This window comes from Mesoplodon mirus, assembly GCF_964341445.2.
Source record: "Mesoplodon mirus genome assembly, chromosome: 2".
In the NCBI taxonomy this organism is placed as follows: domain Eukaryota; kingdom Metazoa; phylum Chordata; class Mammalia; order Artiodactyla; family Ziphiidae; genus Mesoplodon; species Mesoplodon mirus.
In genome coordinates, this window is record NC_138977.1 from 56,400,149 (window position 1) to 56,427,634 (window position 27,486).

Genomic DNA, 27,486 nt, shown 5'->3' on the forward strand with positions numbered 1-27,486 from the left:
GCATCAATCTGAAGGAACACTTCAATGATTTCAAGGCTTCTAGGATGAAGGAGATCATCACTTTCAGAAATGAAGCAACCAGTTGTAAGGAGAGATTCTCAGTTTAATTTGAGGTACAAAGACTTTGGCTTTAGATGGGACCCCCAGAGTTACATTTTCAAAATTAGAACTTTTTTTTTTTAAAGGAAGAAACACCATAAGTTGGTTTCTTAAGTTCAAACAGTAATTGGCATGGTATAGACAGAACCCACTTTAAGCTTAAGGGCTGATATACTATAAACTCACAGAGGTCCCTTAAGTGGATAGAAGTGCCATGTCCAGAGGCAGAGATGCCTGCCAAGTTTGGCTCTGGATCTGCCATGTATTATTATATGGGTCCTTACTTAAGGCTAGATGTGGAGTGACAGAGCCCTGGAAATTTCAGGAAAAGTGGAAAGTAGAGGGGCTTCAAGTAGGAAAGTAACTAATATTTTTTAGCTATTATGTACCCCTCAGTTTACATCTGGTTATCTTATTTAATTCTCATCACAACCCTACAAAATAGGTATTAGCATTTTAGAGATGAAGACATTGGGTTTAGAAAAGCTAAATCAATTGCTCACGCTAGAAGGGAAGGACCTCAAATTCTAACCCAAATCCAGATGTTTATAGGGGCCAAGTCATGCTCAGTCCAGTTCTCCTCATAACGCCCCACTTTACCCTGTATACTCATTTCATGAAGCTCAGAGAAGGTAAATCCCACATTTGGAGCCAAGCTGGGGCCAGAAAGCAGAAAGGCTGATCACCCTCCCACCCCCGTCAAAGGTCTTTCCAGGGCTGACACACGCCTTTCAGGATATGACAACCTACACCACCCTACAAGGGATGGAGAGAGGGAGAAAAAGCAACCGGCTCAGGAGAGAAGCAAAGAGAAAAAAAGGAGGCAAAGAGGAGTTGTCAGAATGGGGTGAGGAGGTTGAAGAGTTAACTGTGTCCTTTTGCGTCTACTGATAACCGTTAACAAATAGACCGACTACCTAGCGTATTTCAGGAAGCTGAGCCTTGGTCCGCTCCATTCCTGATCGCCTTTCAGGAACTAAGTTTTAACCCTTAGCGTAAATGCAGAAAAGACAAAGTAAGGCGAGCAAGGTGTGCACTTCAGGCAAAAGCGGAAACTCGCAGTACGAACCAAAACTTGACCCAACCAGGTAGCAGTGATTTGACGACAGTTTGAAAGACAAGTTTGGCTGCAAGACTCGCCTGCCGCCGAGGGGTGGGGCCGCAGCAGCCCCGGCCGCGTTTCCTCCCGGCCCACACCGCCTCCTCCTGCCACGTGACCCACCGTGTTGTGGTCCGGCCCGCGTGGGTGGCGGGAGCGGCGGGAGGGCGGGGGCGAAAAGGGGCGGGTCACGTGACGGGGTTTAAATCTCCCGCAGCCGGAGCCGCGGGGGCGCCAGTGCCGCGAGTCGAGCGGGAGGAGAGGAGGCGAGGGAGGAGGGCCAGAGAGGCAGCTGAAAGATGGCGGACGAGGCGGCGCTCGTCTTTCAGCCCGGCGGCTCCCCCTCGGCAGTGACGGCTGAGAGGGAGGCCCCGTCACCGCCTGCCGGGGAGCCGCTCCGCAAGAGGCCGCGGAGAGACGGCCCCGGCGTCGGGCGGAGCCCGGGCGAGCCCGGCGGGACGGCCCCCGAGCGTGAGCTGCCGGCGGCGGCCGGCGGTTGCCCGGCGGCGGCGCTGCGGCGGGAGGCCCAGGCGGCGGCGGCCGGAGAAGGAGACAATGGGCCGGGCTTACAGGGCCTATCCCGGGAGGCGCCGCCGGCCGACGACTTCTACGACGACGACGACGACGAGGGCGAGGAGGAGGAAGAGGCGGCGGCGGCTATTGGGTACCGAGGTGCGCAGGGCGCGGGCGGGCCGGGACTGCGCATCCCCCCTCCTCCCGGGGCTCCTCCTGGGGTCGGGGAGTGTCGGGCGGGCTGGGGGCTCGGGGCTGGTTCTGCGGTGTTCTCCTCCCCACTAGGGCCCTCCTTAGCTGCGCGCCTCCGGGGCTGCGGGCCCGGCTGCCGGAGCGGCCCGAGGACTCCCTCCCTCGCTCTCTCCCCTCCCTCCCTCGCTCTCTCCCCTCCCTCCCTCGCTCTCTCCCCTCCCTCCCTCGCTCTCTCCCCTCCCTCCTCCCTCGGCCCGCGGCCCGCCCCAGTGGCCTCGCGCTTTGCGCAGCCGCGGGGCGGGCTAGCCTCGCAGCTGGTTTTAAAAAAAGTTTCTCTGCCCTCCTACTCTTTTAACGTATTGCTTTTGTTAAATGTCTTTTGCTTCTCCGCTCACCCCCCCACCCCCCGCACACTTAAACCTGAAACTTTTTGACTGTCCCTTGCACCAACCTTTTGCAGTTGTCTTTGCAAACTGACACCTGTGCAATTTGTCTGTGTGTGTGTGTGTTTTTTGGAGGGCCTTTATTTTTAAACTTGTTTTAAATTTTAAAGAGTGTAGTTGCTTCTAAAGACGTTACCCTTCTGTGGTGCAACTAATAGCGGGCATAGGAGAGTAATAGTAGTTTTAGAGTACTTTGAGTAGTAGTTTTCCTCCAATCATGTTCTTATAATGGTTTTTAGATTAAATATCTTCTTGTGTGTGTATATGTAACCCTGAAACACGAATTGACATTTTTCTGGCATAGTAAAGCAGATGTGATAGTTGTATATGTCTTGTCATCCTTAAGTGTTTCAGAGTTTCTATCCGGATAGATGTGCGTCTTTATTAATATTTGTATCAATAAATCCAATCAGTGGACCATTTGATCATATCAAAAGGCAACAACGTGTGCATTAGGGATTGGATTAGAAAACCCCTGTTTTCAAGAAACATAGTTTAATAAGGGAAACGAATAATGCAAAGGTATTTTTGTATGTTTAGTGTTATATAAGAGAAGTGCAAGTTGCCATGGTAATATTTGCACGACTTTTTTGGGTAAATTTTTATTTGATAAGTTTTATGAACTATTTGTGATCAATAAATTCAGTCTAACTAGGTTACTACTTTTTGTGTTTTGATTAAGTAGACGTAATTTCTTTCTAGATTTTGATGAACTGAAACTTAGATTCCGAGCAGAATCCCTAAAGATGAGGATATGCTGTTCCTGTGAATGGTGCAGATTGATCCAGTAGGCATTCTTTACATAGGCAGTATGAATGTTAAGTGCTTTATTCATTGAAAATTGTTGCATCATAATTATAGATTTTCATAATTTTAGATGCAGATTGTTTCAGAAACCTTGAGTTACTTTTGGATTCTTTTGCAGATAACCTTCTGTTTGGTGATGAAATCATCACCAACGGTTTCCATTCGTGTGAAAGTGATGAGGATGATAGAGCCTCACATGCGAGTTCTAGTGACTGGACTCCAAGACCACGGATAGGTATGGTTTCACAGTTTAAGAGCTATCTTTTTCAGTATTCTCTTTTTATGTCAGCAAAAAATATATTTCTCTGTCCCCTTGTAGCCTGGTGATGAGGTTCTTAGGTGTTTGATGAGATTTAATATCATCTTGGTTTTAGGGAAAGTCTAGTGCTTTGTTCTGTTTTTGCTTTAAAATAATCTCTGTATGTAACTTTTTTATTGCTGGTTTCCTGTACTAGAATATAAGTCCCACAGGGGCAAGGATTTCTGACTGATTTGTAGACTGTTTTGTCAGTGCCTAGAAAAGTGCCTGGCACATAGTTTGTTCTCAGTAAATATTTATTAAGTATTTTGATGAAATGAGAAATATTTTGAAGTAGAGCACAGTATCAGATTTTTATACCAAGGTAGTAACATGACCATCTCAAAATGTTCTTTCTCTTAATGTGCTGGTTTTTTTCAAAAATGCCTTGACTGCTTAAACATAGTAATGATTAGTTCATTTTTAGTGTTTATATTTACTGTATTTTTGGTTTTCTCAAGCTAGGAACTGATCTAAGAAATTTCAGGGTAAAGAATTAAAGCTCAGAACATCAGCATTGTATGTATCATTTTGGGAGACTGGTTAAGAGTAACTTGAAGATTATTACTGGAAAATTTTTAAAGATAGTAAAGTATAGATTTCCTTTTCTTTTTTCTTTATGTCTTTAATGATAAATAGTGTGGGCTTTCGGGACTCGTAAGATCTTTCCTGTGTTGATTTGTAGAACCCTTTTGTACATACTTCTGTCATGTTAATGTTGTATTTTTCTAGATTTTAACCGTAGAAATTTAATTCTAGTAGTTAATTAGTTTGACTCTTTGTTATTTTATAGCTCTAGGGGCAGGCTCAACTCCTGATCTCCCTAATCTCTTTGGGATATAGCATTAGATCTGAAGATGCTGTGAATGAAACACCTTTATAGTGCATTTTTTTTTACTCTGCAAAACAGTGTTAAGCATTGCTAATTTCTTACTTCAAAAAATAAATTAGATTTTCAATTACTTGGAAGTGGATCTGATCTGGTTCTTTTCCCTCTTGATATAGGTCCATATACTTTTGTTCAGCAACATCTCATGATTGGCACGGATCCTCGAACGATTCTTAAAGATTTACTACCAGAAACAATTCCTCCACCTGAATTGGATGATATGACACTGTGGCAGATTGTTATTAATATCCTTTCAGAACCACCAAAAAGGAAAAAAAGAAAAGATATTAATACAATTGAAGATGCTGTGAAATTACTGCAAGAGTGCAAAAAAATAATAGTTCTAACTGGAGCTGGGGTATGTAAGATGTATAAAACACTAGTATGGGGGGGGGTGTATGTTTTTTCTTAAGCCTTGTCCAATTCAGAAACATTTTTCTGGTGTAGAAGAATTTATCCATATATGATGATGGGCATTTGTGTTTGGAAACTGCTAAAAAGTGAGTGCAGGAGCAATTACTAAATTGGTTCAGTTTTTTTAAAACCTCTCAATAACCTTAAAAAAGATTCACGTCTGTTTACTGGCACAGTAGGTAAGTGGAATTAAGGCAAGATTTTTACCTACATTATACCACAACTTCTAAGGAGATGCAGGGAATTTTGCTTGCATTAAAGTGTATCAGGGTCTGATAGAGAAATTGGTCATTTGTTTGACCTATATGGGGAAACCGGGAGCCTTATATGTGTTGGCAGGTAATGCAGTGTTGGAAAGGTAACAGATTCCTACCTCTGCTCCATTTTAAATTATGTGATTGTGGTGGGTTGAGATTTTTCATTTGTTCCACTTTAGGTCTCAAATAACTAGTTACTTAGGCTATTTCATATTGTGTGTTGAATACAGAATATGTTACATGGTAGCGACCAGGACAGCTGTTGGAGAAAAATCAGTCCGCTTTCTAACCTTTTGGTTAAGGGAGGATGTTATTTAATCGTAAATGATTATGAAGAATAGTTAGACTTGGCTCCCCGATGTGATTTAGGCAAGTTTGTTTTGCTCTGAGGCTAAAGTGGAGTAAATGCTGACAAAATTGTGAAACAAAAGGATAACCTCTGAAGTCCCTATTTGTAATGTCAAGGTTTATTTGTAGAAAACGCATAGTATTTAAATCTATTCTTAAAAATTGAAATATTGTACAACATAGTGTTTTAAGGAAAATAGAGAAATTTAGCGTTCTTGAAGTAGTAGCACTCTAACCCAGAAGAGGGATTTCTTTGGAAATACTTGACTGTAATAGAAATTCTTGCCTGCTTTCTAGTTAAAATAATTTGGAATGGTTTACTTAGTTCTCAATCAAGTTGGAATTGTTTTAATTTGTTGGTTAAATGCTTATAAAGGTTTAAAGTTAGCCTGACTTAAAATTCTTTACCCCATTATGAATGGAGTATGTGATGGATTTAATTATACTGGTTTTCTGAGTGTTTTATTTCTATTAGAAATGAAAGTAGGGCATTATCTCCATTCCCCAAAAGAAGTTTCAAACTAAAAATATTTTTCAACTCTTCCCTAATTGTGTGATAAGAGGACTAATAATTATTAAGGTAGCAGTAGAAGATTTAATTGTACAAATTATGCCATGCGTATTTCAGGTTTCTGTTTCTTGTGGAATACCTGACTTCAGGTCAAGAGATGGTATTTATGCTCGCCTTGCAGTAGACTTCCCAGACCTTCCAGATCCTCAAGCAATGTTTGACATTGAATATTTCAGAAAAGATCCAAGACCATTCTTCAAGTTTGCAAAGGTACTACAAACTCTTCTAGTTGTTTCTTTGTCTTTCTCTCATGAAAAATTATTTTGAATGGCAGTCTAGTAAATTGACTATTAGTACTGTGGTGGAGTAAAATCACTGAAATAAAGTCATTTTAGTCAGAATTCCCTTATTCCCAGAAGGGACTGTCATTTGCTTTTCTTCATTTTAGGATTGAGCTTATTTTCAAAGAAGAGGCTATTGTGTATTTTTCAAATTTGCACTTCAGTAATGGCCTTTACATTGTCCAGGCTTTTTTAGAGGTTAGTAGATCATATAAAAGTAACATCACTGTTTCGATTTTGAATATTTTTTATGGATCATAAAGATAATAACATCTGCCTTTGGTATGTTTTTTTTTTTGCGGTACGCGGGCCTCTCACTGTCGTGGCCTCTCCCGTTGCGGAGCACAGGCTCCGGATGCGCAGGCTCAGCAGCCGTGGCCCACGGGCCCAGCCGCTCCGCGGCATGTGGGATCTTCCCGGACCGGGGCACGAACCCGTGTCCCATGCATCAGCAGGCGGACTCTCAACCACTGCGCCACCAGGGAAACCCTGGTATGTTTTATAGTAGCTAGGTTTTAACACATGAGGATGTGCCTGAGAAATTTGTGATTAGAGGTGAAGTCTTAGATTGCATTTGAGTCAAGGTTGATATGTTATGCTCTAGCGTCTTTAGTGCTGCTCTGTTCAGTTCAGAAGCCATTTGCCGCATGGGGCTGTTGAGTGCATAAGTGTTCTGAGATGGTATGTAAGTGTGGAAGACATACCAGATTTTGGAAACCTAGTATAGAAAACATGCAAAATATAAATTTTATTATGTATTATATATATATAAATAATGACTGTGTAAATAATAATACTTTGTTATTGGGTTATAAATGAGGAAGATTTCACATTGTTAATGTGGTTACTAGAAAATTTGAATTGTATATATGATTCATATTATGTTTTTATTTGGCAGCTCTGCTCTGGAGTTTAAAGTTTGATGTTACAGTCTTCCCTTGGTATCTGAGGGGGATTAGTTCCAGGATCCCTCAGATACCAAAATCTGAGGATGCTCAAGTCCCTTATATAAAATGGCATAGTATTTGCATATAATCTATGCACATCCTCCCTGTATACTTTTTTTTTTTAATTTTATTTTTGGCTGCATCTGGTCTTAGTTGCTGGATCTTCGTTGAGGTGTGAGGGGCTTCTCTAATTGAGGAGCGCGGGCTCAGTTGCCTGCGGCATGTGGAATCTTAGTTCCCTGACCAGGGATTGAATGTCCCCTGCATTGGAAGGTGGATTCTTAACCACTGGACCACCAGGGAAGTCCCCTCCCTGTATATTTTAAATCACCTCTAGATTATTTATAATATCTATTATGGGCATACCTTGTTTTATTTTGCTTCACTTTATTGCCCTTCACATATTCTGTGGGCTTTTTTTGTTTTTACAAATTCGAGGGATTGTGATCAAGCGAGTCTTTAGGCGCCATTTTTCCAACAGCATTTGCTCACTTTGTGTCTCTGTGTCACATTTTGGTCATTCACAGTATTTCAGACTTTTTCATTATTTGTTACTGTGATCTGGGATCAGTGATCTTTGTTACTGCTGAGGACCTAGATGATGGTTAGCATTTTTTAGCAATAAAGTATTTTTAATTAAGATAGTACTTTTTTGAGACATAATGCTATTGCATACTTAATAGATTACCATATAGTATAAAAATAACTTTATATGTACAGGGAAACCAAAAAATTCATTTGACTGACTTTACTGGGATAATTCACTTTATTGCTGTGGTCTGGAACCAAACTCATGATGTCTCTGAGGTATGCTTATATGATGTTAATAGACGCTGGTGCAGCAAATACAAGTTTTGGTTTTTGGAACTTTCTGGAATTCTTTTTCTCTGAATATTTTCAGTCTACAGTTGGTTGAATCCAAGGATGTGGAACCTGCAAATATGGAGGGATAACTACGCATTATACCATACTCAAGAAGTTCTATCTTAAAAAAAAAAAAAGATTTATTTATTTATTTGAGTGTGCCGGGTCTTTAGTTGCGGTGCGCGGGATCTTGTAGCTGCGGCATGCAGGATCTAGTTTCCTGACCAGGGATTGAACCCAGGTTCCCTGCATTGGGAGCATGGAGTCTTTAACCTTTGGACCACCCGGGAAGTCCCAAGAAATTTTACTTCAGAAATCTTTTTTCTATAGTTTAGCTTTATGGAAAGAAATTGTAAAATTGTTGTTGCTAAACTTTAGTAGATTTGAAAGGGTCTTTTGTATTAGTGATTATTTTTTAATGAGCAGAGAAGTGAAGTGGACCTGAATTTCCATTAAAGGATAACCTCAGCTACTTTCAAATCATGTGGTCTATTTACATACCTATAAGAAAAGCTCTGCCAATTCAGAATACATGGTATTAGCTTAGATTGATGGACTATCTAAAGAAATAATTTTGTTTTATGCAAGTGTGCTTATAAATGGGAATTAGAGTAAAATGGGGAAATTACATTAGATTTTCTTGGTTGTGATTTACTTGCTAGAACTGAAAACTAAATTTGAAAATTTTGCAGGCTACTAAGAAATTTGAATCTTTCCAGTAATCAACTTGAAACTTATAAAAATTTTTGAACTTCATGTATCAGCAGTGATGATGGTCATCTATATCTAGCCTTTAGAACAGACAGCTGGTTCACACTAAATTGAACAAATAATGTAGAGTGTCTCTTTTCCTTTGTTACAAGAATATGAATTCATGAAGATTCACTGTTTTTAACATACTGGTGCTAGGGGGTTCTACTGCATGACTTTGAAGACCAGTGAAATATCACTTAGTTACTGGTTTCTTGAATTGGACCTAGGACACTGGCTCTAGTTATCAGAAATTAACACTTTTTTTTTCTGGCCGTGCTGCATGGCATGTGGGATCTTAGTTCCCAGACCAGGGATTGAACCTGTGCCTCCTGCAGTCTGCAGTGGGAGTGTGGAGTCCTAATCACTGGACTGCCGGGGAATTCCCCAGAAATTAGCACTTTAAGAAAGGCATCAAGTAACTAGAATTTACTTTGATCTTGTATCTGATTATAAGAGCTTGATTCACTAGTGCATTTATGTAATGCTCACAAGGTTTTTGCTGTAAATTCTCTGTTCTGAGAGGAAACAAAAAACATGCTCAAACTAACTTCAGCTTTTTCCCCATCACTTCAGTATATACTAAATTGCCTGACACTTGGGGAAAATGTGGTAACTGAGAATACAAATAGCAAGGTGAGAAAGATTGTAACCTTAGTTGTCTAATGTATATAGTGGGTATTCAGTTTTAGCTTAAACTGGTTTTGACATGTAAGAATCTATAGAAGCAATTAAGAATTATTCTTACAAAGACAAATTATAAAAATACACATAATAGAAATCTAGACAGTGCTTAAGAGAAAATGAAATATCTGAATTGGAGTAAAAATGGCACAGTGTTAATGTGTTACAGTGTACAGATTTCATAGTACCTAGGAGAAGAAAAAGTTGGAGGGGCAGCATGTTTCACTTCTCTACGAAAGTTTAAGTTATGGTAGGAGCTAAATAAATAATCTTTATAACTGCCACTCATATAAGATTGTTGTACTTCAATTCTTACATTAGGAACTGCCAAAAGGAAAGTACCTAGTTGGTGAAATAGCACTTAAAATAAATAGTAATAGGTAAGAGAGACTGAGTTAATTTGGGTCTAAAAGTGAATAGGAAAAAGCTGAAGGACAAATAAGTAAGGACAAAGAATAAAGGATAGTATTTAAAAATGAAGGATGGGGAGGGTATGTAAATATTATATTTTACTGGATTCCAAAAAGAATACATGAGTAAAATAGTCATAACCTAAAGTTTTCTTGCAGTGTCTGTACTAAGGAGAAAGTTAATTAAAAGATGGTTACTTTGCTAGTTATGAGAGAAAATGAATTTTTTTTAATTGAAGTATAGTTGATTTACAATGTTGTGTTAGTTTCAGGTGTACAGCACAGTGATTCAGTTATACATACATATGTATCTATTTTTAAATTCTTTCCCTTATAGGTTATTATAAAATATTGAGTATAATTCCCTGTGCTATACAGTAGGTCCTCATTGGTTATCTATTTTATATACAGGAGTGTGTATATGTTAATCCCAAACTCCTGATTTATCCCCCCTCCCCTTTCCCCTTTGGTAACCATAGGTTTTTTTCTATGTCTGTGGGTCTATTTCTGTTTTGTAAATACGTTCATTTGTATCTCTCTTTTTTTTAATATAAGTGATATATTTGTCATTGTCTGGCTTACTTCACTTAGTATGATAATCTCTAGGTCCATCTATGTTGCCACAAATGGCATTATTTCATTCTTTTGTATGGCTGAGTAAACTTCCATTATATATATGTACCACATCTTCTTTATCCATTCGTCTGTCGATGGGCATTTAGGTTGCTTCCATGTTTTGGCTATTTTAAGTAGTGCTGCAATGAACATTCGGGTTGCATGTATCTTTTTGAAGTATAGTTTTCTCAGGGTATATACCCAGTAGTGGGATTGCTGAGCCATATGGTAGTTCTATTTTTAGTTTTTTAAGGAACCTCCATACTGTTCTCCATAGTGGCTGTATCAATTTACATTCCCACCAACAGTGTAGGAGGGTTCCTTTTGAGAGAAAATAAATTTAATAGAGGGCCATGAAAACAGGAAATATTGTGAATTTAGGCATTTTGGAAGGAAAGTTTCTACAGATGTATCAAGCCATTGATTGTATATAACTGAGAAGAAACAGATTTCATCTAGACTGGAAACTCAAAAGTAATGGAGAGGTGTGTGAAAGAGGTAGCTGGTTCATTAGAGCAGTTTCTCAACCTGTTGACTCTTTGGGATGGATAATTCTTTGCTGTGAGTAGCGGTTCTGTGCACTGTAGGATATTTAGCAGCAACCAATGGCCTCCTCCCTTTAAATGCCGTTAGTCCCCCACCCGCGTCTTGACAATCAAAAATGTGTTCAGATGTTGCCAAATGTCTCCTGCAAAATTGCTCCCTGTTTGAGCACCAGCATGTTAAGTGTGCCTAGCTTTAGTACCACTTTGAATTCTTCTGCACAAGAACAATTAAGGCCAACATTAAAGCTATATATTCTTGTTCTGAACTGTTGTCCTCTTGCATAATAAGGGTTTAAATTGATAATGAGGTTGTGGTCATGGTCCTGAGGAGTCTAAATTCACTGGTGCTGATAAAAATGAGTGGTTTAAGAGTCAGTGAAGGTGAAACTGAGGTTGTATAAAATAACTTTTTTTTGTTTTTTTAAAGGACTGTTCAGAGGGTGTAGTTGCTCGCCCATATTGAATACAGTGAATGTTCTTTCCCTTAAAGTGATAAAATTCAAGAAAAAGTAGAGGGAGAAATATGAACTTCCAAAACGTATATTTATTCAGTAAATTGTCACTTTATTGATAATGTGCAGATATACCAGATTATGTAGTTATAAAGCTAAGACATCTCAAAACCAGCTCATTACTTAAAAATCAAAAAAAGCACACACACCCCCACCCCCAAAAAAGGCCACAGTCCCATTCACGTGAAGACAGTATGTTAATACTGACTTGTGTAGGTGGATTACATATAAGTATAGAGTATTATATTTGGGTGATATTATATAAATGGGCTCTTTTACCTACTGCTTTGGATTTGTAGTATTTCTGTTTAATAAACTTCCAGATGCTTGATAACGGTCATAGTGTTCATCAAGTGGTCCTACTGTAACTAATCCTGCAAGTGCTCCTTTTGGATATTTCCTGCTTTCTGTTATTAAAAAGGTATTGCTCTGATTGTCCTTTTTGGTATGTTTATAATGTTCTTAGGATAAATTTCTGAAAGCAAAACTGCTAAGGGTCCTCATTTGTTTTACCTTATTGCTACCTGGAAAGGTTGAATAATATATACTCCCTTCAGAAGTGTAGAAGTGTACGAGAAAACTGATTTAGCATGCCCATGCCCTCTCCCCCACAAAAAAAAGCCTCCCGTGATACGTTAAGTATTAAAGTATTTTTTAGAAAGTGTGTGTGTGTGTGTGTGTGTGTGTGTGTGTGTGTTGGTGTGTATGTTGTGTATATGGTTTTAAAAAGAAATCCAAACAGTACACAACAAATGATAGTTGGCGTCTCCCTTCAGTCTTCCCTACCTCTAATCTCTTTCTCAAAGGTTACCATGGTAAAATGTTTCATTGGGTTTCCTTCTAGGAAAAAAAAAAAATGAGTAAACCTGTTTGTGTGTGTGTAGCGGGGAGAGGTATTGTACGTTTCTAATAATACTTTAAAAATGATTACCAACAGAATCACGTACCCTTTTCTCTACACTGCTTTTTTTCCCATTTAATATCCTTGGAAATAGTTTCATGGCGGCACTTAGATATACCTCATTTTAAAGAAAAGGCTGCATAGTACTGTTTTGATAGTTGTACCCCAATATATATAATCAGTCTCCTTTTAGTGGATATCTAGAGTTGTTTTTAGGGCAGTTAAAACTATCCGTGTAATAAATAAAAAATTAGCATCTTCTCATCAGTGCTCTGTTTTTGTTTACTAATGTAGATGACTGCTTCTTACTACTTGCCATGTGTATATCTTTGAGTTGCCTGTCTGTTCTTAGCTATTTTTTTTTCCATTGAGATGCTTTTCTTTATCATACTGATTTGTGAGAATATGCCTTTTTTGGCCGCAACCTACAGCTTGTGGATCTTAGTTCCCTGACCAGGGATCAAACTAGGGCCCCCAGCATTGGGAGCACGGAGTCTTAACCACCAGCCACCAGGGAAGTCCCCAAGAACATGTATTCTTGAAAAGTGTTTTTGTTTGTTTTGGGGTTTTTTTTTGCGGTACGCGGGCCTCTCACTGTTGTGGCCTCTCCCTTTGCGGAGCACAGGCTCCGGACGCGCAGGCTCAGCGGCCATGGCTCACGGGCCTAGCCACTCTGCGGCATGTGAGATCCTCCCAGACCGGGGCACGAACCCGTGTCCCCTGCATCGGCAGGCGGACGCTCAACCACTGTGCCACCAGGGAAGCCCTTGAAGAGTGTTTTTACATTAGAGGGTGATTGGAATTCCAGTCTCCACTAATCCCGTGAAGGATGTGCAATGTGAAATATACTTACTAGATTAGTTTTAGTGGACTGATTTGCAATACCTAATAGAAATGGTATTTAGCCTAAAAGAAAAATAGGAAACATGAGGTTGAGGGATCAGAAATTGCATAGTGGTTAAGAGCTGCACTTTGGCATCAAAACTGGGTTTGAATGATAGTTCTGCTACTTGCTAGCTCTTGTGACTTTTGGCGTTACTTCTGTGCTTTGGTTTTTTCATCTGCAAGATGGGGGATTTATGTCCACAGGAGGGTCAGTAGACCTTTTTCTGTAAAGGGCCAGGTAGTAAATGTAACCTGCTTTGTGGACCACATGGGAACTCTGTCATACTGTGTTCTTTTCCTTTACAGTCCTTGAAAATGTAAAAACCCAGTCCTCAGCCCAGTCTACAGCATTATTACAAAGTGCTCCTGTTATGCCTGTTACTTACATCAAGTAGTAACGAATGCTTGACTAATTGAAATTCTCTTGTGTTAGATTAGTACAGGGGCTGGCAAATTACAGCCTTAGTCCAAATGTGGCCCACTGCCTTTTTTTGTACAGCTGTGAACTAAAATTTTTAAATGGATGGGGAAAAAAATCAAAAGAATAACACTTCACATCATATGAACATTATATGAAATTCTAGTATCAGTGATAGTAAATAAAGTTTCACTGGAACACAGCTATGCTTATTCATTGGCCTGTTGCCTGTGGCTGCAGATGTACTACAGTAGAAGACTTGAGTGGTTGCCACATAGACTGTAAGGACAGAGACTGAATGGCCCGCAAAGCCTTAAATATTTGCTATCTGGTGTCCCAGTGTGGAAAAAGTTTGCTGAAGCTTGAGTTCCTTGGGGAAGCCAGATGTTTAACAGGAAAAAAGTAGTTAAATTTGTCAGGTGACTTAACTTTAATTTGCAAGTATTGATTAGGTAAGATTTTGAGTAGTCTATGGTTTTGTGGAATGAATGAAACAAGACCAGGGATTATGAGGATTTTCCTTACCAGGATCAATTAGTTTCACTTATTTTTTTTGACAGCATGGAGAATGTAAATTCTAGTTTCTTAATAGCTCTACTTACTACCTAGCAAATAGTGGCATCTCAAACTTTGATGAGTCCTTTTAGTTTTGAGGGGCTGCAGTTAACACCCCTGCTTTTGACTGGAATCTCATTCATATTGCTAGAAATTTTGAGAAGCAAGCAAGCAAGCAGAGAGCATCTCTGGAGAAAAACCATTATTTCTACATGACAGCTTACTGTGGCAGATAGTTCTAAGCTTTAGTTTTGGTCACATTGGTTGCCTATGGCCAATTACTGGATTGTTCGTGTGTTTCTGGACACTGCTGTGAAAGCAGCCTGTCATTTTAATAGTATTTGAGCCTTTGGTCCCAGCTGTGCTTCTACTCTATTCTAAATGGATCCCTGTGGCAATAATAATGGTCCAGCCCACATGATTGGTTCCTTAATGGGACTTAAGGAGGTTCAGATTTGGGATGGCCTGTCTTGCTTAGAACTAGCGTGTCACAGTTTCAACATGAAGAATTAATCCATATTTTATCTGCAAGTTGTATCTCCAGTCAATTAGTTTTTTAAAACTTTCCTTGTTAAGTAAGAGCCTGATTTAGGAGTAATTTCTATTAAAAAACAGTCCTTTCAGAGTAATTTTTCCCCGTTATTTCAGATTATATCCCTTAGTTTGAACACAATATTAAATCTGATGATTCAGACATGGTCCACTGCATATTTGAAAGAAAACAGACAAAGTTTCAAATCATCGTAAAATGTAGGCTTATAAGATGAAACAAACCCTTCATAAATTATTCCCGGGCTTCCCTGGTGGCGCAGTGGTTGAGAGTCTGCCTGCCGATGCAGGGGACACGGTTCGTGCCCCGGTCCGGGAAGATCCCACGTGCTTCAGAGTGGCTGGGCCCGTGAGCCATGGCTGCTGAGCCTGCGCATCCAGAGCCTGTGCTCCGCAACGGAAGAGGATGCAACAGTGAGAGGCCCGCGTACCGCAAAAAAAAAAAAAATTATTCCCAACTACAGGAATTGATTTGTAAATTTAAGGACTAAATTACCCTGAACTGTTATGATATGAAGGGAAACTAGAGTGTAGAGCTGAATCTAGTGTCCCACAGGTTTTTGTTCTTCTTACCCTCTTTTTTTTTTTTTTTTTTTTTTTGCGGTACACTGGCCTCTCACTGTTGCGGCCTCTCCCGTTGCGGAGCACAAGCTCCGGACGCGCAGGCTCAGCGGCCATGGCTCACGGACCCAGCCGCTCCGCGGCATGTGGGATCTTCCCAGATCGGCGCACGAACCCGTGTCCCCGTGTCCCCTGCATCGGCCGGCGGACTCTCAACCACTGCGCCACCAGGGAAGCCCACCCTCCCCTTTTAAAAAGGGTGGGGATGAGGCACACAAAAGTTCATCCCAGGAGGATGGAGTCCTGGTACTCGTGCTGCCCAGCCTTATTCTGGAGGTAGTCAGCCATTTGTTCTTGTGCTGCTTTTGGCATGCTATTAGCACTTTCCTTACTACTTTAGATCCCATTTTATCTGTTGCCTAGAATATTATAATATTTGTTGAAATACTCTTTTAACAGCTGTTTCCACAGGGGAGGTTTGCAAGGTGCTGGCGTTTAATCCTCTAAATGTAAATGTATTAGAACAAAGCAACCTGGGGAGAAAACAGTGGTTAATAGAGAGCACAACCTAATGGTCCAAAACATAATGTGGCTTTCAGTTTTCTATAAACATTAGCTTTAATAAACTCTTCACTTGTTACTTCTTTCTATATGCATTGTCTTTCTTAAATTGCAAAGTTCATGAACTTTATGATAAAAATTTGAATGAGAGGCAGAATTCTTGGGTTTTATATAACATTTTCAGCAGCGTATGGACATGGATGTGATAGTCTTTATAATGAGATTTGCATTATTATTTTTACTTAAAAGGTATCCCAGTAGTTTTTTCTAAACTTGAAATATTAAGTAGGTTAGAAGTAGTCATCTAGAATCTTAACTGTCAAACCTTTTTTTTTTTTTTTTTTTTGCGGTATGTGGGCCTCTCACTGTTGTGGCCTCTCCCATTGCGGAGTACAGGCTCCGGATGCGCAGGCTCAACGGCCATGGCTCACGGGCCCAGCAGCTCCACAGCATGTGGGATCTTCCCGGACCGGGGCACGAACCCGTGTCCCCTGCATTGGCAGGCGGACTCTCAACCACTGCGCCACCAGGGAAGCCCTGTCAAACCTTTTGTATAATGTCAGAAGTGAAGTCCCCTACCGCCATCCCCATTTTATAGATTGTATCCTTCCTGACTTGATGTTTAAATGAATGTATCTGTATACTTTGTATATACTTCCCATTTTTGCTTAATAACAAAACAACAACAAAAACAAAGCTATACACAGTGGTGACTAGCTTGATTTTTTTTTCACATATGTCATGGACCATCTTCCAGGTCAGTGTATCGAGACCTCCCTCATTCATTTTAATGGCTGCATACTCCACTATTATGGATGTACCATATTTCTACAACCAGTCCTCTGTTGATGGACATATGGTTGCATCTTGTTTTTTGCTAGCATTGTAATAGGTTAGAGGCTGTAATGAATGGTAAGGAAGTAGGCAGAACTACTACTTCAAAGAAAAAAGAGAAGAAACTTCCTTTGCCATAGTCACTTACTAAATGAAGTTTAATGAAAACACTGTCAAAAGTTGAGAGGACCAAAATTGATACTTTTTCTCTGATCTTTTTGCCATGTGTATATCTGAATTCTTTGTTTTTAAAGAAGAAACAGCATTGAAGCATTATTTGGGGGGAAAAACACACACACAAAATCCAGCAACTCAGCATTCATGAGCAACTCTATACTATACCAGTATGTGCCTGTGCAGTGGAAGGAAAACAATTTTGGTAAGGAATTAAAACTTCAGCTTTAAACTTCCAACAGGTTGATATTTATAATAAATGATGAATCAAAAAAAATTTTTAATATTATGTTGACAGTGCCTTTTTTAGTTTTTTTTTAAAAGTCACCAAATCTTTGATATCTTTAATTTCAATTTAAACTTTTTCCCTTTTTCCTTACAAAACAAAAATCATTTGCAGCCAACAAAAATTAGATATATATTAAGGTATGTATTTCTTCTGACTTTTATTAAAATATCAATTAGCATTTATAAGAGATGTTTGTGGGTCGACTTTATCCTTTCCAAGAGGCCATGTTCACTAATTGCTGAGTTTTACACATATGACAGCAACGATCCTTTTGTAAGTGTGTGTGGCATCCATCTAGATGCTTTGAGATGCTCATGTATTGTTTTTTAATTATCATTGGTAGTTTTGGTTTTTTGTTATTGTTAAACCTAAACCTGTGACATTTGTTAACACTTACATAATCTTTTTTCTGCTTTTTGCATTATCTAGGAAATATATCCTGGACAGTTCCAACCATCTCTATGTCACAAATTCATAGCCTTGTCAGATAATGAAGGAAAACTACTTCGCAACTATACTCAAAACATAGATACACTGGAACAGGTTGCAGGAATCCAAAGGATAATTCAGTGTCATGGTTAGTAAACTTCTGGATTGCTTTTTCTGTTACATATTAGTTAGTTTTGTAGGAAAAGTTAGGATTAGAAAAAAGGCTGCCATCCAGGAATGGAGATTAAGCCTTATTGTTTAATCATGTTATCTGATCAACTGTAGATAAATGAAGGAAAGTAGATTGCAAAAATATGAAACCAGAAATATTGGCCTTGACACTTAATTGTACAAAATGTCAGATATTAATGTGCTTTTGGATTTCAAAAGATGCAGCAATTATGTAACATTAAATTCTTTTATTAACCTTTTTTGAATACAAAAGTAATATTAGCTATGGATGAAAAAAACATGGCATCTTTAGGAAACCAGAGGGAACTGCTGAGTAGTTCAGATGTACAGGCTTCAGAAATTTGAAGACTAAATCTAAAACAAGTATGAATAGACCATTTTCTTATGTATCTAAACTGTTTGAAACACAGCTGTTAAACTAAGGTAATACAGTTGTAACCTTCTAAGTCTGCAGTTTTACTCCTGGAGGAGTTGGTATATTTTATTAAAAGAGTAGCTTTAGGAAGCATCATTATATCAGCATCTCTCTCATGGAGTCTCTTAAAAATTTTAAAGTCGCTAGCTTTTCTGTTTTCAAGTTACATTATAACCGTTATTTAAGAAATGGAAAAATTTCTTTAATAAAGCATATATTTGTTGGTTGTTTTTAGGTTCCTTTGCAACAGCATCTTGCCTGATTTGTAAATATAAAGTTGACTGTGAAGCTGTACGAGGAGATATTTTTAATCAGGTAATTTATCACCCATATCTTAGGAATTGTGCATGTCTCTGATCTGTTTCTTTTACCTCAGTCCTTTTTTTCTGGAAGTATTTATGTGGTACAGAAACATCCAGGAAAACAAATGTTAGTTACCATTGGGAATTCCAGAGAAATACACAAAAACCTTTCAAAACCTTAAGTTAAAAACATTGCTCCATAATCTCGATTGATGAAGTTGACTACTTAATATATAAGCCTAAAATAAAAACCCAGATCATTAAGTGTGGTGTTATTTAACATTAGTTTTTCTCCTTACGCTCCCTTTTTAAAAGTGCCTGTCAGATTCATTTTGTAAAAAATATTTCATGTACGCTCATTGACCAAAAAATACAGGAAAATATGCCAGAGAATAAAAACCATCCAGAAATAAATTCTGTATGCTTAGCTGCATATATAGTTGATCATATAATTATGAGAAGATAGCATATTAAAATGGAATCATATTTTACAAACTTGTATTTTTTTAAAGTTAAGTCTCATCTGTGTACATATATACACATGCTGCTTTTTCCTTTTAATATATAATGGACTCTTGAATATCAAATGTAGGTCTATACAGATATCATAATAGCAGCATACACAGATAATAGCAAAATTGTATTTCATTGTATGTTAATAAACTAACGGGTCATGGATGGTTGATGTTTAGGTTTTATCCAGTTTCCCCTGCTATTTATCCACAGCTTTTCTGTTTTCTTTGATAATTTTGAAATGAATTCTTGGGAAGTGTGGAAATGTTGACTCTAACTCGGGCTTGCCCTTCTCTTTCCCACCTCAACTAAAATCTGGAACATGCAGGTGGTTCCTCGATGTCCTAGGTGCCCAGCTGATGAACCACTTGCTATCATGAAACCAGAGATTGTCTTTTTTGGTGAAAATTTACCAGAACAGTTTCATAGAGCCATGAAGTATGACAAAGATGAAGTTGATCTTCTCATTGTTATTGGGTCTTCCCTGAAAGTAAGACCAGTAGCACTAATTCCGAGTAAGTGGGTGATGATTTTTTTTAGAGAACCATTTCTATATATTTTGCCATGGGTTGTGGGTCTGTAGAGTAGACCCCAATGATCTTCTGTTTTTTGTTCAAGAGTGGTGAAGAGCCAAACTTTTTTTTTTTTTTGGCTGCGTTGGGTCTTTGTTGCTGCACGCAGGCTTTCTCTAGTTGCGGTGAGCGGGGGCTACTCTTCATTGCTGTGTGCAGGCTTCTCATTGCAGTGACTTCTCTTGTTGCGGAGCACTGGTTCTAGGCGCGCAGGCTTTAGTAGTTGTGGCTCGCGGGCTCTAGAGCACAGGCTCAGTAGTTGTGGCACACGGGCTTGGTTGCTCCGCGGCATGTGGGATCTTCCCAGACCAGGGCTCGAACCCATGTCCCCTGCACTGGCAGGCGGATTCTTAACCACCGTGACACCAAGGAAGCCCCCAAACTTTAATTTTTTTAGGTGACATATTCTTGCTCAGGAAGATTGGTTAATCTGATATTTCAGTGGGGGAAGAGGGCTTTCAAAACAGAAGTAATAACAAAGGGAAACAGTTCAACTTAAACTTTTCAGTGGAATGTGCTTTAATGTGGCAGGAGTTAGCATGAGCTAATTCTACATATATTGAGGAAACATATTAAAAATAATCTGTATTTTTAGTTTTAATTTGGGTAGTTAATCTTTCAAATGTAATTGATTTTTGGTCCAGTAAGTTCAGATGTATAGCTTGATACATGTGTAACGTACTCATGTAAGATAGAATTTGGGGGCTCACAATGATTGTTTTTGTAAGAATAACAGTCATGCCTTGTCAATCATTGTATGTGGATCAGCTCTACCCACAAGGGTATTCATGTGTGTAAAAATGCTCAAAAACAATTTAAGTCCCTATTATTCTCAGGAATATTTCTTTAATCCATGCTCGCATACTACCTTTTTTCTCCCTCTAGTGAGCAAGCAAGGGGGAGGAAGATAGAGGGACTAATTCAGTAGCATCATTTGTGCCATTAAAGTGAGGGAAGGAGGAGAGTATATCAAACCCTTAACTGGAGAATTACAATTGGACTCCCATACCAGCAAACAGATAGCTAGAGCAAACTGCTGGAAGAAACAAGAGAGTTAAACTCTCCAATTCAGCTTTTTTTTCCCTAGCCCACATGTAGTGGCTTTAGCAGTTTAACTCAGCCTTCCCCAAGTAGCTGTGAAATTCTGTTAAAGCAGATTATAGGACAATTTGTAACTAAAAAAAAAAAGAAAGAAAATTTAATGTATAAGCTTATTTGCGTGTTATTTTTTTCTATTTAAATGTGAGGCAGAGAACTTCCAAGTTTCCTGTGGGGTAGTAAAATGTGTTGGTGATAGGCAAAGGTACTTTTTAAAAAATGTAAGACACTGGTACATAGTAGTGGAGAACAGACTGGTATGAATTTTCACATATCAGAAGCCCCTTTAGTAGAATAACTATTACCTATACTGCGCCAAGAACTCCTCTGCATAACTCAGTGGTCACTGCAAGCTTGTGGAGAAGTACTGTTATTACCCCATTATACAGACAAGGAAATTGAATACAGAATAAAAAGTGAGGCGATTACCCAGAGGTAACCAGGTGACAGGAGTAGAACCTGAAATTTTGCTGCCCATCTCTGTTTGATAGTTTGATGGTATGTAATAGCTTGGTTGAATACTAGAGTTGGGTGTCTTCTTTGGTATTGGGAGCATGTTCGATTTTTTTTTTTTTTGGCCATACCTCATGTCTTACGGGATCTTGGTTCCCTGACCAGGGATAGAACCCTGGCCGTGGCAATGAAAGCGCAGAGTCCTAACCAGTGGACTGCCAGGGAATTCTGTTAGATTTTTACATAGTGCATTTCTTTTGGTTTTATTAGTGTACCTCCCTTCCTTTCTCTAATTCTTACTTTTTTCACCCTATTCTTAGGTTCCATACCCCATGAAGTGCCTCAGATATTAATTAATAGGGAACCTTTGCCTCACCTGCATTTTGATGTAGAGCTTCTTGGAGACTGTGATGTCATTATTAATGAATTGTGTCACAGGTTAGGTGGTGAATACGCCAAACTTTGCTGCAACCCTGTAAAGCTTTCAGAAATTACTGAAAAACCTCCACGAACACAAAAAGAATTGGCTCATTTGTCAGAGTTGCCACCCACACCCCTCAATATTTCAGAAGGCTCGAGTTCACCAGAAGGAACCTCACCAGCAGATTCTTCAGTGATTGTCACTCTTTTAGACCAAGAAACAAAGAGTAATGGTGATGATCCAGATGTGTCTGAGTCAAAAAACTGTGTGGAAGAAAAATCACAGGAAGTACAGACTTCTGCTAGGAGCATTGAAAGTGTTAATGAACAGTTGGAGAGTCCGGATTTGAAGAATGTTGCCTCCAATACTGGGGAGAAAAATGAAAGAACTTCAGTTGCTGAAACAGTGAGAAAATGCTGGCCAGCTAGACTAGCAAAGGAGCAGATTAGTAAACGGCTTGATGGTAAGAAAGGCTGTTGAAACATTTTGAAGGTTATAATTATTCTAATGAAATATTTGTAAGAAGTGAGCAATTTTGGCAGGCTAGTTAGGGTAATTTTATGCGGCTAAATGTAATAGTTGATTGTGTTTAGAGAAACTATAAAGTTGAGATTTTAAGCCAGAAAAAGATAAACGGTATCTTCTGTAATATGGGGGAAAAGTGGTGTGAAAGCGTGCTCTGTACCTTGTGTTTCTCTGGGGAATGAGAAGGTAAAGCATTTAAGTGGGAAATAGTGAGTGCCCTGCCATCTTCTGGTGAGAGCTTTAGCTGGTAGAAATGATTGAGATGTGGGTACTTCCTGGGGGTCAGTGACTTCACATTTTCTGATTTTAGTATCGTGAGGCAGGAACTATTACTACTCTGGTACAGGTGGGAAACCGAGGACCATAGAGGTTAAGTACCCCAGGCAAGATAACGAAAGGGTGTGGAAGAACCAGGTGGATTCTGGGTTCTCTTAACCATTAGGTCGTGTTGTTTCAGATCTAGAAAACAGCTGGTTCTTTGCCACTGAGTATCAGAAATACCATCTACCCTGTTGTGACACATGGGAAGTCTTTTTATCAATTAGTTTTCTTTAAAAATAACTAATTAATTTTGGCTGCTTTGGGTCTTTGTTGCTGAGCGCGGGCTTTCTCTAGTTGCGGTGAGCCGGGGGCTACTCTTTGTTGTGGTGTGTGGGCTTCTCATTGCGGTGGCTCCTCTTGTTGCGGAGCACGGGCTCTAGGCACACGGGCTTCAGTTGCTCTGCAGCATGCGGGATCTTCACGGACCAGGGCTCGAACCCGTGTCCCCTGCATTGGCAGGCGGATTCTTAACCTCTGTGACACCAGGGAAGTCCCTATCCATAAGTATTAACATAAGTGAAATCACTTTCTACTTTTTGAAACCACTTAGACCAAGTATTAATCAAACAGAAACTTGTGCTCTTAGATGCAACAACTTTGTACAGCTTAAAACATTAAGTCCCATTCCACTTACTATACATAGTGAAAACTGACAAGAAATTTGAGACAGATTTATTAAGTGTTGTAATCATTTGCTCTAAATAAATTTTAGTTCAGTTGAGTAAGCCTTTGGGCATTTTGCATACAGCAAGTTCTGGAGACACCGATCAAGCTACTGATATTTGTGTATATAATTACAAAAATAGGTGAATGAGAAAAAAATTTTTTTAAAGGTTTATGCTACTTGGAGGGCACTAGGTTATTGAAGGCTTTCTATAACACCTAAGTTCTGACTTTGGTCTTGAACTGTAATTTAGGGGAAGTCTTCCCTGGGGAAAACTAGAAAGAGCATAGAAGAATACTTACGCTTTCAAATGTGGGAAGAGTCAGGAGTAGAGAAATTACTGTTGATTTAGTCAGGTAAGATAAGTCTATCATATACAAAGTCTGCCTAGGCACTGGCAGCATTCTCTGGATATCTTTTTGACAGATGGGTCAAACATACAAAACTCTGCCCCAGGAAATTGGTATTATACCTTGGTTTTATTCTACCAATTTAGACCTTTAAAGGTACAGGCTTTGGAATTAGACTGAGTTGTCAGATCTGCTTCTCTCTCATAGTATTGTGAGTATTTGAAAAGATAACGGATGTAAAGAGTGTAAAACTTAACATTTTTAGCGGTTAAAACCAAACAACAGCTGGACTTTACTCATTTTAGTTTGCCACTGTTTGTTATGAGGTCGAGGCTGAAAGGGAAGAAGTTGGAGCATTTAGGAAGTAAAATGTAAATGTCTTGAGGGTTGCCAAGAGGGCAGAAACAGACAGGTATATAGGGTACTTCCACTGAGAAATAGATGATTCAGTTCTTCAGGGGAGGCCAGAGCAGAAAGAATTTTTTTTAATTTTTTTTAAATTTATTCATTTATTATTTTGGCTGCTCCGCACAGCATGCAGGATCTTAGTTCCCCCAGCAGGGATAGAACCCAGGTCCCCTGCATTGAGAGTGCAGAGTCTTAATTTAACCACTGAACTGCCAGGGAAGTCTCTGAAGTGTTCTTTTTGTAAACATGGCCTAAGCTATAGAAAGGAAAGGGCAGGAGAGCCATGTGCTGGGGCCCTTTAACAGACTGTGAGGGGATGTGATTCAAAGGACATGGCCCTAATAAGCACCAGGTGGGGTTTTCTTTCTCCAGTCTCTGAAACACAATGAAGTAAGTGGTTTCCATGCTGCAACACATAATAGGTGAGAACTGGGTCATGATGGGGTATAAAAAAGCTTGAAAGTCATTTTGAAGAGAAACTCGGGTATGTTTGGTAGATGGTATGTCACTCCAGGTAACTATGCAGTTAGGCTTTTGTGAATCAGTCTGGGATATGGTGCAATAAATATCACACCGTGTGATAACAGACTTAAGTCAGAAGGTACTTGGTGCTTGTGAATATAAGGGTATAAAACATTTCATCATTAATGTTTAAGGTTCCTACCCATTCACTTACATCAAAATGTAAACAAAAGCAGGGAATGCTTCTTACCATCGGAGGTCTCAAATCTTATACTGCAAATGCTAATTTGGGAGGGCATTGGGAAAGAAAGCTTAAAAGGCCAGCGCTAGATCAGTGCTGCTCACACTTTAACATGATAGGACTCTTGTAAAAATAGATTGATTCAGAGGGTGGGTGGTGGGCTGGATACTTCATTTCATCTCATCACATCTGTTCAAAGGGAGTTTCATTGAACGTGGCTGTCTACATTTTTTTCATACTTGCCTCATAAGGTTGTGAAAATTATTTCATATCCAGATGAGGAAATTGAGGCACAGAGATAACTCTCCCAATTTACAAAGTTGATGAGTGGCAGAACTAAGATTTTCATGCAGGACCGAGTGAGTCTGTAGCTTGTGTTTGAGAAACTACAGTAATAGCCTCTAGTAATGATACTCAGGTAAAAGGCTAGAAGCTACACTTTATTCCAGACAGCCCACTCAGACCAAGTCTTAGAAAACTTGAAATAACTCACTTGTCTCTTATTACTGTATTTCAGGTAATCAATATCTGTTTTTACCACCAAACCGTTATATTTTCCATGGTGCTGAGGTATATTCAGACTCTGAAGACGATGTCTTATCCTCTAGTTCTTGTGGCAGTAACAGTGATAGTGGAACATGCCAGAGTCCAAGTTTAGAAGAACCTATGGAGGATGAAAGTGAGATTGAAGAATTTTACAATGGTTTGGAAGATGATGCTGATGTTAATGAGAGAGCCGGAGGAACTGGATTTGGAGCTGATGGAGGTGATCAAGAGGCAGTTAATGAAGCTACATCTATGAAACAGGAAGCAACATGCATTAACTATCCATCAAACAAATCATAATGTAATATTTGTCCAGGTACAGGAATTGTTCCACCAGCATTAGGATCTTGAGCATGTCACATTGAATGTTTACTTGTGAACTCAGTAGAGCAAGGACACCAGAAAGGTATAATATTTATAGACTGGTAAAACAGTTTTTTTTCCCCATGGGTAATTTTTAACTTACTTATTTCTGTGCTTATACACTCAAACACTAACTCTTTTTTTAAAACAGAAAGGTACCTAAGTATCTTTAATCAGCTGTTGGACAAGACTTTCTTTTAAAGGTTCATTTGTACGATACATCCATATATGTATATATAATTTTGTTTTTGCCTAACGAGGTTCAACATTTTAAATTTTTCAAAAAGCCATTGGAATGTTAAATTAATGTAAAGGGAACAGCTAATCTAGACCAAAGAATGGTATTTTCACACTTTTCTTTGTAACACTGAATGGTTTGAAATCCTCATTCTCTGTTCCACTAAACTTTTGATTCTTTACTAGCACAATTACCTATTTTCAAACACTGGCATTTTCCAAAACTTGTGGCAGCTAACTTTTAAAATATCTCATGACATGCAATCTGAGTAGAAGGAAGTCAACAATACATGGGAGAGCACTCAGTTGTCTTTGCTTTTTAAAGTGAGACTTGGTGCTAACGGTTTCAGGAATATTGTATTTGTTCAAATGAAGATGGCTTTTGTACTTCCTGTGGGTGGACATGTAGTAATGTCTATATTGGCTCATAAAACTAACCTAAAAAACAAATAAATGCTTTGGAAATGTTTCAATTGCTCTAGAAACAATAGTGCCTGCCTGGGTCCCCTTAGTTTTGAGAATATTTGCCATTGTTGTTTAAATATACCTATCATCAATCATCCTTTCCGTAAGTATTAAACTGCCAAGATGTGAATTTGCAAAGCCTTTACGAATCAGTGATAATGGTACTTCAACTGGCGGGGAGAGTGTTGTATTTTGGACTGTTGCCTCTCCCCCCGTCCCCCATTAATGAGAGCAGCAGACCCCCTAATTACAGTTTCAAAGCCAGTAAGTACATGTTTCCTGTTGGGAGGATTTGGTGTAATAAACACCAAACTACTAGTCTAGTATTATGGAGATGAGCGTCGTGTAACTTGTAATAGCAGAATAGTTAATTAAACTAGTTCTTATAACGTATTTAAAAGCTTAGCCTGCCTTAAAACTACAGATCAACTTTTTCAGCTGCAGAAGCTTCTAGCCTTTCAAAAAAGTTCATACTGGGCTTCCCTGGTGGCGCAGTGGTTGAGAGTCGGCCTGCTGATGCAGGGGACACGGGTTCGTGCCCCGGTCCGGGAAGATCCCACATGTTGCAGAGCGGCTAGGCCCGTGAGCCATGGCCGCTGAGCCTGCGCGTCCGGAGCCTGTGCTCCGCAACGGGAGAGGCCACAACAGTGAGAGGCCCACGTACCGCAAGAAAAAAAGAAAAAAAAAAAAGTTCATACTTTATAAAATTGCACAGTAAGAATTTATTTTGCAGACCTTTCCCCCAACATTGCTTTCAAATAAAGTATTCCTGTGTTGCTTTAGTATTTATTACAACTTAACAAAAAGGGTTTGAAATAGAGCTGTTCTTTAAGCATAAAATACCCAGCTAGGACTGTTACTGCCAGAGAAAAAGAATTTTATTGAATGGCCATTTCCCTACCTGAAAGATGTCTCAATCTGAATTTATCTGACTACACTAAAGAATGCAGTATATTTAGTTTGCCATTTGCATGATCTGTGTTTGTGCTATAGATATTTTAAATTGAAAAATTTGTTTTAACTTATTTTTACAGTGAAGACTGTTTTCAGCTCTTTTTATATTGTACATAGTCTTTTATGTAATCTACTGGCATATGTTTTGTAGACTGTTTAATGACTGAATATCTTCCAACTTTTGAAATACAAAACCAGTGTTTTATACTTGTACACTGTTTTAAAGTCTATTAAAATTGTCATTTGACTTTTTTCTGTTAACTTACATGGTTTAAGGTATAAAATTTTAA

The 27,486-nt window shown here is 39.1% G+C and overlaps 1 protein-coding gene across 1 annotated transcript; it reads left to right on the forward strand.

Annotated features, from left to right (window-relative positions):
* The first annotated feature begins 1,398 nt into the window (after positions 1–1,398).
* SIRT1 (sirtuin 1) lies at positions 1,399–27,461 on the forward strand. Its single transcript, XM_082639622.1, has 9 exons — positions 1,399–1,870; positions 3,272–3,388; positions 4,457–4,698; positions 5,988–6,140; positions 17,695–17,842; positions 18,537–18,616; positions 19,445–19,631; positions 21,560–22,123; positions 25,149–27,461. Exons 1-9 carry the CDS (start codon positions 1,498–1,500, stop codon positions 25,475–25,477), a joined length of 2,193 nt encoding a protein of 730 aa, XP_082495748.1. The 5' UTR covers positions 1,399–1,497; the 3' UTR covers positions 25,478–27,461.
* The last annotated feature ends 25 nt before the right edge of the window (positions 27,462–27,486 follow it).

What these genes read in the sequence shown, in the direction of transcription:
- SIRT1 (XM_082639622.1), top strand. Translation starts at nt 1,498, where the DNA reads ATGGCGGACGAGGCGGCGCTCGTCTTTCAGCCCGGCGGCTCCCCCTCG. An exon ending in AAGGATAATTCAGTGTCATG is followed by an intron (nt 17,843 to 18,536) that starts GTTAGTAAACTT and finishes GGTTGTTTTTAG; the next exon opens with GTTCCTTTGCAACAGCATCT. An exon ending in ACCAGTAGCACTAATTCCGA is followed by an intron (nt 19,632 to 21,559) that starts GTAAGTGGGTGA and finishes CCCTATTCTTAG; the next exon opens with GTTCCATACCCCATGAAGTG.